Raw genomic sequence first — 13,872 nt, 5'->3', positions numbered from 1 at the left:
GCCCCATCTTTCCTAAATCAGGTTTCACTGCCAGATTTCTACCCACCTGCTTTTCTCTCTCTTCTGCTTCTTCCAGCGATTTTTTTAATGTCTTCATTTCACTGGTTACCACTTCTAGCATGTTCCTGGCCCTCTCTTTACTCTTCTTAGCCCCATGCTCTGTAGTCTCCAATTCTGATTTGACAGACAGTAGCTTTTTCTCAGCATTCTCCTTCATCTTTTCCAGTTTGCTCCGGATTTATTTAGGTCTTCAATAGCTTTGGTCTGTTCCAAAGTTTTAATCTAAGCAGTCAAAGAGAATGCTGATAATTTCTTCTGCATTTATTTAGGAAAATTGTATGAACAAGACAAATCAGAAGTCAGTGGGGACTTCCTGGTGGCACAGTGGTTGGGAGTCCGCCTGCCAGCGCAGGGGACACGGGTTAGATCCCTGCTCCGGGAAGATCCCACATGTCGCGGAGCAACAGGGCTCGTGTGCCACAACAACTGAGCCTGCGCTCTAGAGCCCCCGAGCCACAACTACTGAAGCCGTGCACCTAGAGCCCATGCTCCGCAACAAGAGAGGCCACCGCAGTGAGAGGCCCGCCCGCGCGCTCCAGCGAAGAGTGGCTCCCGCTCGCCGCAACTAGAGAAAGCCCACGCGCAGCAACGAAGACCCAACACAGCCAAAAATAATAAAATAAATAATAAAATTTTTTAGGTCAATGAAATTCATTTAACAACTCCTTTCATGAATGAAGAATGGAATCCAACCCAGTTATACAGACTCTGCTAAGCATACAGACTGGACGAACATGTCTTAAAGCAGTTATAATTTATGAGCAAATATTAGAGTATCATTATGTGGAAGATTGATGAGATGAAATGGTAGATAGCATGATTCAGGGGTTAAATATTAAAACAAAGTCTGTGGTACTCACACATAGACTCTACCGAGCTCCATAGAGAAAGCAACTTGCACTTTTTACCCCTGCCAAGGGGTCATCCCTGGTATACAAACATTAGAAAGAGCAAAATGTCTCCTCATTTGGTGATTTACCACAAGGAAGCCCCACTTAAAATCTCCGTGGCAAGTCATCAGTGCTGTGAGGGAAATTAGCACTTTTTCTGAAAAAATGTCTTCTGACTTTACCAATAAGTATATGGGAACTGGGGGGTAGCCACAGCATTCACTGCAGGCAGGAGGCAAGGGTGGCACCTCTCTCTCAGAAGCTATCCCAGGATCTTAAAGCCAAAACAGAGCATCCTCAAGTATGAGGCACATTTGCTTTATTAGTTTAGTATTTAAAATTATACCAGATCTGCCGACAAAAAGAATGTGAGTCAAAGGAATGAAGCTCTGATACATACTATAGCATGGATGAACTGTGAAGACATCACTATAAGTGAAATAAGCCAGACACAAAAAGACAAATATTGTATAATTCCACTTCTGTGAGTTACCTGGCGTAGGCTAATTCATAGAGCTACAATGTGGAATAGGAGTTACCAGGAGCTGAGGGAATGGGGAGCTCTTGTTTAATGGGCACAGAGTTTCAGTTTAAGATGATGACAAAGTTCTGGAAATGGATGGGGGTGATGGTTGCACAACAGTGCGAATGTACTTAATGCCACTGAACTGTACATGTAAAAATGGTTAAAAATGGTAAAATTTTATGTTCTGTATATTGTACCACAGTTTTTTTAAAAAAAGAATTTGAGGTAGTTTTACATAATTAGGCACAAAATTTTTTAACTGACCATTCAAAATAAATATGAATGAGCTACCACTCACTTATCCACTGGATGACTATAACCAAAAAGATAGGCAGTAACAAGTGTTGGTGAAGAAGCGGGGAAATTGGAACCCTCCTATACTGCTGGTGAGAATGCAAAGTGGTGTGACTGCTGTGAATAAGTTGGCCAGTTTTCAAATTGTAAACATAGAGTTGACTTATGACCCAGCAATTCCACTCCAAAGTGCATATATGCATGAGAACTAAAAACTTACGTCCACACAAAACCTTCACAAGAATGTTCGTAGCAGCACTATTCATAATCACCAAGAAGTGAAGACAGCCTACATGTCCATCAATGGACGAGTAGATACTATATCCATGCAGTAGAGTATGACTCAGCAATAAAAAGGAACGTAGTACTGATACATGTTACAACGTGGATGAACCTTGAAAACATTGTGTTAGGGGAAGTAACTCAGTCACAAAAGACCACTTATTATATGATTCCATTTATATGAGAGATCCAGAAAAGGCCAGGGGTTGGTGGGAGTAGAAAATGGGGAGTAACTGTTCCCCGTTTCTTTTTCAGGTAATGAAAATGTTCTGAAATTAGATAGCAGTGATGTTTATAAAACTCTGTGAATATACTAAAAATACTGAATTGTACGCTTTTAAAAGGGTAAGTTTTATTATATGTGAATTTATCTTGATAAAGTTGTTATTGGAAAGTACATTTACAAAGAAGCCTTTAAATGCATCAAAAGAAATTACTTTGAAATAAAGAAGTACACGTGGGATGGACAAAGCGCTAATACCAGCAGAGCTCTGAATTTAGTTCTCAGCCTCCTAACAGTTCAGACAAGGCCTACAGGCATATTCTCAAAGAAAAAGCATAAATTTGTGTTTTAATTTTGTTGAAAATCATTTAGAGGTTACATCTGAAAGTAATAAAAAGATACCAAATAATGAGCGTTTGCTGATTTCTCCCTTCCCCTTTCATTTTATCCCTTCTTTCCTAAGAAAGAAAGACGCTTTCTTGCTGCATCTACTCCCATCCTGTTGTTCCCAGGGCAAATCTGAGTAACGGGGAGTGTGTTGGGGAAGAAGAAAGTCTGAGAGACTAAATTGATCTACCCGATAAAAAGCTGAGAGAGGAGTGGGAAGAAAGAGTCTCTGTCAACTAGGCTGCAGGAAGTGTTTCTGGAAGAAACTTGGGATGATGGAAGAGGGACTTGTGAGGAGATATAGGTGTCATGCAGCAAGGAAACAAGAGAGAGAGAAAACAATGGAAAAGACGCTTTAAAATATTGCTACTCTTGATGAACGAAATCCTCCTTTGTTTTTCTTTTTTCCTTTTTGTTTCGAGTAACAATAATAAAGCAACATTAGCATTTAGTTTCTGGACTGCTGATTATTTATTGATGAAGGATTCTCAGATTGTTGCAATTTACCCAGACTACATTTGGAGGCTACTGTCAGAGATTAAAATCTTGACAGAGTCTCGGGGTTAGAGCTCATCTTCATGGAGACTGAGCTCCAGAATTATGGCGTAAGGAGCACAAGCTGACCTGACCTAAACTCTGAAGGGTCCTCCAACACTTCTGGAAAGTCAGAGGAATGGTAGACTATTCTAAGATTGGAAGTATGACATGATATGGAGGAAAGGTGCCTGCTTGGGATATGGATGTCCAGATGGAAAATCAGATTTATACTGTCTGGGTAATGTCACTAAACTGAGAAAGCTTGAGTCAAATACCTAAACTGGAAACTTGTTTTTACCTACTATCACACACACAGATTCTTAAGAAATTAAATTCCTTCCCAGGCAGAGAGGAAGTCAATGGCAGACACTCTTGGACAAGTTCAAAACTTTTGAACTGGCTCCATGCAGGAGAGAGGAAATCTCTTGGGAAACTGACAGCTGCTCGCAATCCAGAAGGTGTAAGAACAACTGCTGTAGCTTGGGAAATATGCAGGAAATAAAATGCCAGTAACAGCTGGGGGAAGGGATTCTGAGTCAGCTTTTTCGTCAATGAACCAGCACCAGTAGGGCAAGCACTTGAGACAAGGAAATGGTGCCCACGAAGTGCAGGTCTGCAGGGGCTGACCTTGGAGATCATTCATGGATTCCAAGTTATCAAAACCCATATTTGAACGTGGACTGTATATTAGTACGAGTATATTCGAATATTATCCCAATGTAGATTCCTGAGTGTAACGACTGCACTGTGGTCACACAGAAGAATCCTCTTGTTCTTAAGATATACCGGGTAAGTATTTAGGGATGAAGTGTCATGATGTCTGCAACTTACTCTCAAATGGTTCCTCTCTCTGTCTCTCTGTCTCTCTCATTAGGCAAAATATAACAGGAAGTAAAATGTTAACAATCTACATGAAAAGTAAAAGAATGTCTGTTATGCTATTCTTGCAACTATTCTATAGATTTGAAATTTTTCAAAATAAAAAATTGAGAAGGGAGCTTTCCCATGAGTGATCGATACATGTATAATGCATCCTATCAGTAAAAAATTCTGAATATATATGTACATTTATTTATAAATTATATGAACAAGTGCTCTAAATAATATATTGTGTAGATTTTCAAATATTTTACAAATAGGGGACATTAGATGAGCGAAATCAATATCAATTTTAAAACAAGGTTATCTCCCTTTAAAACATAAAGATTCCCTTCACATGCCAATTATCTCAGTGCTGCAGAGAAAACGTGGGGCAAAGCAAGAAGTTTCTGGGATTGCTACGTTGCATTATAAACCTTACATTAACAGAAGAGGAGATACATTCAGCCTTTCTACTCAGATTGCAAAAACATTTACAGTGGGCCATCTACCAAAGGAGATGGAACACAGCTTGGAGAGTTAGAAGCACATAAATCAAGTCCTAATGAGAAAAATTTATAGCCAAGAATTTCTCAAAAATGTGAGACTTTATCACAATCCTGAGGGCTGCCTGAATTCTTGTTGTCAGGGAGAAAGTAATGGACTCCAAGCCAAGCCACCAGGACCGAACTGGGAGCCAGCGGTAGGAAGTAGGCCTCAGCCTCCTAAGTCAAATCCAGCAAATGAGACTGCTGGGAGGGTGGGGGGCTGGGGGGTGGGGAAAGGGGGCCAAGGCAAATGGGTTTCTTAATCCAACTACGGGAGCTTATCAGATCCAGCCCAGAGTTCAGTGAGAGACTGTGCCCACAATTTTTTCCCAGTGGGACAGAGATGGTCATAAACAAGACTGATGTGCCACTCAGACCCCAGCGAGGATGGACCAGCTTCCGAGTCTGCTTCACTTTCAGTGAATACCATATCTGGCATCTGCCTCCTTGAGGGAAAGCATTTCAAATCTGGTGAACAATTCTCTCGTGTTATAAGGGCCAAAGACCCTGAAAGAGGAGGTGATTCAACGTAAAATCGGACCTGTTGAATCTGCCAGAGGATCTGAATTCTCCACCTGGAGGGTTTTTAGGAGATCGCACTGAAAATAGGACCCTGCGGGAGCCAGGCACTGCAAGAGGGCTCTCTAAAGGGGGTGGGACAGCAGGGGGGGAGGGTCGCCCAATGATACCTTGCCCCTCCTCAAAGAACCACAGAGATTTCACTAGGAGGGAACCATAGCAGAAACCAAAGGAAGACGCTCCACTCTGCAGGCTGAGCACACCCCAAACCCCTCCGCAGCACCAAGGAGGTTCTTTCTCACAGGTTCTTCTTGATGTACACATTCAAAGTGGGGCAAGTTCAGGGCAATTCAAGGTCAATGGATCTACATAATCAGAGCTGAGTTCAAGATGGTAGGTTTGGGGAAAATAATATAAAGAAAGGCCACACTGGCCAGACTGGAGAAAGTTCTGGGGTGTGGGAGGAGCATGGGAAGCAGCTACCTTATGTGGGAGATTATCAAGAAAGTGAGAAAGCAGAAGAGAGCTTTGCTGGTGGCTGAAGAATGTTACCCTCTTTGGGTGTTTCCTTGAGAGACTACAAGGAAGATAATAATGGCTTTCCACTAGTTTTTGGTTGTCTGACTACCAATCTTTGGCCACAGCTCCCTACTAAGATTGAGCCACATGGTACAGGCTGAAAGCTCACCACCAAATATCTATTCTTCCTTTTTTTATTACTTCCCAGAATAAAGACCCATTTCTTAGGCTGACTTCATCTAAGTGAGCCCCAGGGACTAAGTTACAGCCAACGAAGACTAAGAAGTGTTGTAATTGTTCCTGGAAAGTGGCATACAGGATGTCCTTCCACCTTTCCTTCGGCCTGGTGCCTGGAATGAGGCCAGCAGCTAGCTTGCACTAAGAGGTGGCATTGAGGAGGAAAGTTATTGCTGGATGGTGAAGCAGAAAGAGAGAACAAGCCAGGATCAGCGATGAACATGAAGCTATCCTACTAAACGTGGAATGACTACGTCCATGCTTCTTTGCAGTGAGAAAGACGTAAACATCTTTCCTGACCAAGCCACTGTTATTGTGTGTTTCAATCTACTCAGCTGAAACTATTTATAACCCATGCCGGCTACAAAGCAACTAGCGTTGCTTTGGGCAGATCCATAGAAACAGAAAGTAGATTACTAGTTTATGGAGTTTGGGGAAAGGATGAATATGGAGGTTTTCTGTTTTTGTTTTTGTTTTGGGAGGTGAGGGGATGATGGACATGTTCCAGAATTAGGGAATGGTGATAGCTGCACAACCCTGTCAATATATTAAAAACTACTCAATTTTGTACTTTAAAAGAGTGAATTTTGGGAGTTCCCTGGTGGCCTCGTGGTTAGGATTCCGGGCTTTCACTGCCATGGCCTGGGTTCAATCCCTGGTTGTGGAACTGAGATCCTGCAAGCCACGCGGCACAGCCAAAAAAAAAAAAAAGTGAATTTTATAGCATGTGAATTATATCTCAGTTTTTTAAACGAAACACATAGAAATGTGTCCAAATTATTACTTTGTATCAACCCTCTCTAAATGGTGAAATTAATGCCTAATTTAGTAAGAGTGCCCCCCCCAACCCCACAAAAGACATGTCCACCCAGAACCTCGGAATGTAGTCTTACTTGCAATTTGCAGGTGTAATTAAGATAGGAAGCTTGGGGCTTCCATTGTGGTGCAGTGGTTAAGAATCTTCCTGCCAATGCAGGCGACATGGGTTCGAGCCCTGGTCCAGGAAGATCCCACGTGCCGCGGAGAAACTAAGCCCGTGAGCCACAACTACGGAGCCTGCGCTCTAGAGCCCACAAGCCATAGCTACTGAGCCCGCAAGCCAAAACTACTGAAGCCCGTGTGCCTAAAGCCCATGCTCCACAACAAGAGAAGCCACCACAATGAGAAGCCCACGCACCGCAACCAAGAATAGCCCCCACTCGCCGCAACTAGAGAGAACCCGCGCACAGCAACGAAGACCGAACGCAGCCAAAAATAATTAATTAAGTAAATTTTTTAAAAAAAGATAAGAAGCTCAAGGTGAGATCATCCTGGATTAGGGTGGGCCCCAGATCCAATAATGAGTATTCATATAAGATACAGAAAAGGAGAGACATACAGAAGGAAAGGTGACATCAAAATGGAGACAGAGATCAGAATTATGCAGCGGTATGCCAAGGATTGTAGGCAGCAACCGGAAGCCAGGAGAAAGGCATGGAATGGTTCCCCTCAGATGCTCCAAAAAGAACCAACCCTAGCAACACCTTGATTTCAGACTTCTGGACTCCAGAATTGTGAGAGAATAAATTTCTGTTGTGTTAAGCCACTCTATTCGTGGTACTTGGTTACAGCGGTCCTAGGAAACTAACACAAGAAGGCCATTTTTGCTAACGTCAGAAATACTGCTTTATGGATAGTAAAATTAACACAGGGACAAGCATAGGTGATGTACAAAGATGGAGAATTGATACCATCAGTCTGTCTTGAATACGAATATGTCTCAAGTAAAACAATAAAAAGCTGTTTTGTAGTTGAAATCTTATGAATTCATGAAGTTAGCATTTACTGTATTAGTTAGCATTGGTGTCATTTACTGCATTAGTGAGTTATAGAGATCTCTGTTCCTTACTGGCAGGCAGCCTTTGCACTCTACTTAAATGTTTAGGGGCTGAGTGATTGCTGAGTCAGTCAAATCCAGTCTCTTCTATACCTTACCTGTAGAAATATGTGCATCTCTTTATGCAAAATAAAACAACAAATTAAACACACAAGCCAACTTTATTTACTTTCCTGTCTCTCCTTCCCTTTTCATCCAAGTATTCCAGAAGACTGGGCCGCCATCTTTGTTTCTACTTCTCTGTCATTTCTCAGCCTACTGAAACTTGGCTTTTTGTCAGAGCCTTCACTCACTACCACCATGATCTGCTATTATACACGCTCAAGCCTTAGATGTCCCAAGGCCAAGTGTAGCAAACAGTCATTCGGTCTTCACCTCACGGCTGCCCTTGATGCTGCTGGTCACAGCCTTATTCTGGAGTCCCTTTGCTCTCCTCATATCTCTGTTTCTTTTTAGTCTCTTTCCTGACAATTTCACTCATCTTCTTGAAATTCCCCAGTGGCTCCCCAGGACCCAGATGAAAAGTCCAAGCATCCTAGCGTGACACACGAGGCCCTGTGTGAGCTGGCCCTGTCCCCTGTCCGCTGCCCAGTTTCTTCTCCCAGTGCTCCAAATCCCGGAAATTATCACGGTGTTAGCAGCAGCCAATCAGCGTTTCTATTCACCTGCTTCCTGCATTTAATTATCACTCATTTTCATTCTCTTCTCCAATCTGTCTATATTTGTTATTCCCATTCTACCTCCACAATGTTTACCTGTCCACATGTCACCTATATGATCCATTTTCTTCTTTAACTTAGCCACCTTTTTAACTTAAAGGAATTTAATGATTTTAAAGGGAATTTTATATGATTTCAACAGAATGTGCCACAAATGGGAGATAACAATAAAACGAATACTGTATTAACAATAAAATAAAACGGTATTAGTAGGTACTATCGCTGGTACTCAGCACTGAGCATAAGGCTTATTCTTTGTTTAAAATATATACCAGCAAGTGTTCTAGGACATAATAACCTCTAAGATCGTCTCCTTCATGGTGAAAGAATTGAAAGAAAAACTAAAGGGAACCCATTTTTTACTTCAGGATTGAACATCATATAATACCCCATCCTGTATCTCCTAGAAGCATTCTGTATACAGAATGCTTCTGCTCTCTTCCCGCTTCCGCTCTCTTCCCGCTTCCGTTCTCTGCTACACGAAGTGTGGGCTCCTCTCACCCCAGCACCACTTCTAGTTCACAGGGTTGTCTTGGCCCAGGCCTCCTACGGCTACTCTCACTACACTTAGCCGGGATCATGGCTTAGCGCATCTGCCTGGGAACCTGCGATGGCGAGTCACTGTGTCCCTCACTTGAGCAGGCCACCGCCACCTGCTCCCACAGTGTGCTCTCCTGAGCGCATCTTTAGCTACCTTCCGTATCCCCCAAGAGCGCAAATGGAACTTCAGGCTCCAGGGCATGGGTGCGATCTAGGCCCCCTGCGCCTGCACCTCCTGGAGCCCCTGCCAGCCAGGGAGGGAGCAACTGCGTGCTGACATCAGGGCACATCAGTGCTCCCTGACCCACCAGACACATACCCCAAAGGTCAGTCTCAAGGTATAAGAGGGGTGTCCAGGATACTTACTTCTGATATTTTCTCCCCACCCAGGCACCCTATCAGATGCTTTCCCTAGCCTCCTCCTTCCTTTACATTCAAGTATGTCCACTCCCCTGGGTGGAGTCTGCCCTCCTCTTCTCTAGGGAAATAAGCCTTTACCTAGTGGCCTCCTCCTGATGCCAAAAGGGCTTCAGGGGGAAAAAAGCTAATGACTCAGAAGGGAGAATAGAGTGGGAAATATGCCCTAAAATATTGTCCTGCTATACAGATTCAAGTGCTGGCTTCATTCCAGATTCCTTTTCCCAACTGGTCTGTGTCCAGATTCAGAAACATTCCAAAAGTCCATTTCAGAGCCCGTGTCTGCAAAGAGCAAGGACATCATCGTTGCCCGCTTTCACGACACGGGTATCTGCCAGGGGTGACATGCGTACATGAAGTTATGTATTATGGCCAGCGGCACACATATGTGATATTTAAATATTTTTATTAAATCCCAAGTTCTAATTTCGTTCTTCTCTGTATTCATTAGAAGCCGAACGCCTCGAATCCAGGAATCACATCACCCCAACCTGTCTGCCCTCTTCACCATTTGGTGTGACACATCGCACAGCACAACCCACACCTGTCTTCTCAGTGAACACTTCTGTTCATTTTCTCATTTTCTCTAAGCAAATTCCTATGTGAAAAATCCCTACGTGATCCCTACCATGATAGTCACCCACACTTTGAAGAAATGTTTTTATTTTCTGTACATCACATCACCCCTTTTTGACTGACTTTTCACCCAGCAACTATGGCTTCACTTCAAATATTGAAGAGACACGAAATTGATCGACTCTGCTGATCTGTGGAATATTTGCATTTTTCTCACAACTCTAGAAAATCAGAGGAAATTTTCAGCTTTTTTTTCTCTGGTGTGTCCCTTTTAAGGCTGTCACGCTTTTGCATAAACTTTTATGGAAACACACATAGACAGTGACAAGGAAATGCAGCTGAGCACTTGCCTTAAGCTCACTGGTGTCAGCCAGTTTGGCTTTGAGCTCAGTGTTCGATTCTCGACACACACTCAGCTCCTTCTGCAGCCTCTCCACCTTCTTCTGCAACTTCCTGATGGTGACATTGCCCTCGTCCCTCTCCACAGCCGGTGCCGAATGCACCTGCTTCTCCTCCTCCAGCTGGGCTATTTTTTGCCGGAGGAGGTTCATGTGCAGCTCTTTGCTCTCCAGTCTTTCTTTCTGAGTCTTTAGCTGGTTTAATACAAACAGGGATTTTTTTAAAAAAAATCATTGAATAGTCAGTAAATATAAATGAATTACTCAGATAATGTTGATCTTTATCTACACTTCAATAAGACTAATTTGTAAACCATCAGATTTTCCTGATTGCATTTTTCTATCCCTATTTTTCCAAGAATTAATTTGGTAGCTGCAAAGTATGAGACAAAAAGAGCCACAGAAAATGCACAAGGGAGCAGGCTTTCAATGTCTGATTCCCTCCAACATTATGTGCATCATAATAAAAATGTAAAATTACTTTTAAAACTACTAAAATGGGCTTATCAAGAGCAGAACATAATAAGACAGACAAAATCCTCTCCAACACCCCACAGCAACTGTACTTCTACTGGTCTTTTCTGAAAGAAGACAAAGTGTAAATTAGTACCGAAAACCCAGTGTGACTAGTTTCAATCACTTAGAACCAGGTTGAGTGGCACCAAACATGGGAGTTGATATATTTTTAAAGTAAGCTATATGAAGGAGATTTTGAGGAAAGCTTTGTTTATATATTGAAAATCTTAGAAATAGAAGGGACTTCAAGAAGGCATTGCTTCATTAGTGTCTTTACTATACGCCAGACCTTATACCATCCACAAACCAGGCTGAAGAGGGTCTGCAAATAGCACTTAGCATCGACGGTCAAACTTGATGAAAGAAATTGTAATGGTTTTTAGAAAAAGATTATGGACTCTATGAGGAGAAAAAAAATCCTCCTGGGCTTCATATGTCACAATTAGTGAGTAGAATATTAAGTACAGGAACCTCTTTCATCTCTTACGAACACTGGGAATTGGAATCGTGTAGAATTATAGAATGTTAGAGCTAAAGACCATCCCATTTTCCCTAATTATATATTCTGCATTAGTAAAGTGTTTGAAGGTGTGAAGGGCTTACTGAAATGAGGGCTTAAATATCTTGTCTAACAGTGACAGCAATGTCCATGCCCACATCCTTTTTTAACAAGGCGCTTTTAGTATTTCTCTAACTAAACTCCCTTTCCTGAGCTTCTTCATGTCAAATTTCACTCTACTGCAAATTTACCAGGGTAAGTTCTGTACACTAGTCATTTTAATAATTATATAATACTTAAGAAGGAATAATATTGGGTATTGAGGAAAAATCAATTATCTGAGAACTTCAGAAAGAACTGTAGCTCAGTTTATTGTCTCTGATGGTACTAGGGGTTGTCTGCTTTCTTTTATAAAATATTCCTTAAGATACAGTAAATGGAGAAGAGGTCAAATATGAATACAGCATTTTCTATGAACCAAGAGTGCAAAAATGCTATTTATTAACAACTTCATGAGGTAGGTATCATTCCCATCTTAAATACGAGGAAACACAGACAGAGAAGTATATAATTTGCCCAATGTCACACAGCTTGGTTGAACCAAACTGAGAACCCAGATGTGACTCATTAAGCAGCCTATACACGATAATTCTACCATAGAATTTTCTCCTAAGAACTATTCTAAGGACACATCTGTATTTTCCCCTTTCTTTCCCCAATGCCAATAATTACATAATAATTATGTTTTTATGTTTCATCCGTTCATTTATGTAGTCTAAACTGTTTCTAAGTCTTCCTTTGAGTGAGTGGAAAGTAAACTCTTCTCCTGTCTACTTTCTAGTGCAAGAGAGCTTATATAAAGGTGAGACTGCTAGATGTTGCCCAGCTCTCCTCTTCTCCCATAGTCATAGAAACAGTGACTTTTTCAGCTAGACAAATGGCTACCCAGAGTAAAGGCTACAGTTCCCAGCCTCCCTTGCAGCTAGGTTTAGCCATCAGAACACATTCTAGCTGTGGGATAGAAACACAAGTTCACATAGAAAACTCTGGGAGCCTCCTCTAAAAGACAGCTCATGCATGTTCTTTTGCATCCCTCTTCTTCATCCCTTTCTTTTTTAACCTTCTGCCCGGAACACAGATATAATGGTTCTAGGCACCACTGTGAACCATGACAATACGGACCCTGCTAGGGATGGGTAATTACTGAGCTGAAAGGAGCCTGGGTCCTTGGAAACTTTACAGAGTAGAGCTGCCAACTCACTCTGAGCTGCTTGACTCCAGAAATGGATGTGAGGGAAAAAAATACCCAAAACACCCACTTCTACTTGGTTAAGCTATTCACAGTCAAACATAACCTTAGATGATACACTTACTTTCCCTTCAGACCTGAAATAGAGACTCAGCTTCTAAATACATATTTGTATAATATGTTTCCTAGCCACACTGGCAAATATGGTGGGAATAAATTATTTTTCGAGATTTAAGTTTCTCAGAATTTCCCTCTCTCAACACCAGCAATATCCCCTACCTTTCCCTGTAAACTGTAGGCGACCGTCTTGTTTTCAATGACTGTGCTGCTCTCGAGGCAGACCAGCTGCTCTGTGCGAGCTAAAACTACATCCAGACGCGTGTCGAAGCCAAGTTCAGCAGCCATCTAGTCCAACTTCATCTTCTCTGAAAGCTGATCCAGAAATTTAAGATACTAAGCCCAAGAACAAAAATGAAAATGGGACACAAAAGTAGAGTTAACAGGTGATCTCACAGAATCCTTGTGTTTCTCCCAAGCTTACAGGTAGTTCTCATTAACTCCAGTACAGAGTCCAGCCCCTGACTCCAGTGCTTGGTGATGAATTCTTGAACCACCTTGCCCGCTCCATGTTCTGTTCCTTGTCCAAATTCTCTTGACTCTCCTGTTCAGGGGCCTTGATGTTCAGTCTAACATTATACACTCTTCTTAACCCTGCCACCTGACAAATGTGGCATGCTCCTGACTGCATCTGAATCTCTCTGCTTTGGGTACATGCTGCTGCTACCATGACCCTCGCAGCTCCTGGGATCTACTGGCTAATCCAGCCCCTGCGATCCACTCATCCACGTACCTTCCATGGAAATTTTGTCCACCTAAGTGGGTCCTGGCCTCCAAGGTGGAAACTGACCAATTAGCTGGTTGCCATTTTACACTTCTTGGTTTCTACAAATCACACTGAAACCAGAGCTCTCCATACAAACAAACTTGGGCAACATTTTTGTTTTCGTAAGTTAAAATTCTTTAGAAAATGTCTTTAGGGCTTCCCTGGTGGTGCAGTGGTTGAGAGTCCACCTGCCGATGCAGGGGACACGGGTTCGTGCCCCAGTCCGGGAGGATCCCACATGCCGCGGAGCGGAGCGGCTGGGCCCGTGAGCCGTGGCCACTGAGCCTGCGCGTCCGGAGCCTGTGCTCCACAATGGGAG

General features: G+C 42.5%; 2 protein-coding genes across 2 annotated transcripts in view; both read right to left on the bottom strand.

The window, feature by feature from the left end:
* The window catches only part of CCDC170 (coiled-coil domain containing 170), a 54,162-nt gene that overhangs the window by 3,805 nt on the left and 36,485 nt on the right, over window positions 1–13,872 (bottom strand). Inside the window, 4 exon segments of the mRNA XM_029224361.1 lie at window positions 47–237; window positions 240–282; window positions 10,359–10,601; window positions 12,950–13,123. Of these exon segments, the coding sequence (XP_029080194.1) occupies window positions 47–237; window positions 240–282; window positions 10,359–10,601; window positions 12,950–13,123 (651 nt within the window).
* The window catches only part of ESR1 (estrogen receptor 1), a 493,708-nt gene that overhangs the window by 453,379 nt on the left and 26,457 nt on the right, over window positions 1–13,872 (bottom strand). The window lies entirely within an intron of this gene.

The sequence above is a fragment of the Monodon monoceros genome, unplaced genomic scaffold, assembly GCF_005190385.1.
Source record: "Monodon monoceros isolate NGI ecotype Baffin Bay Population unplaced genomic scaffold, NGI_Narwhal_1 Super_Scaffold_15, whole genome shotgun sequence".
NCBI classification, from domain to species: domain Eukaryota; kingdom Metazoa; phylum Chordata; class Mammalia; order Artiodactyla; family Monodontidae; genus Monodon; species Monodon monoceros.
This window is presented reverse-complemented; position numbering and strand designations above follow the sequence as displayed.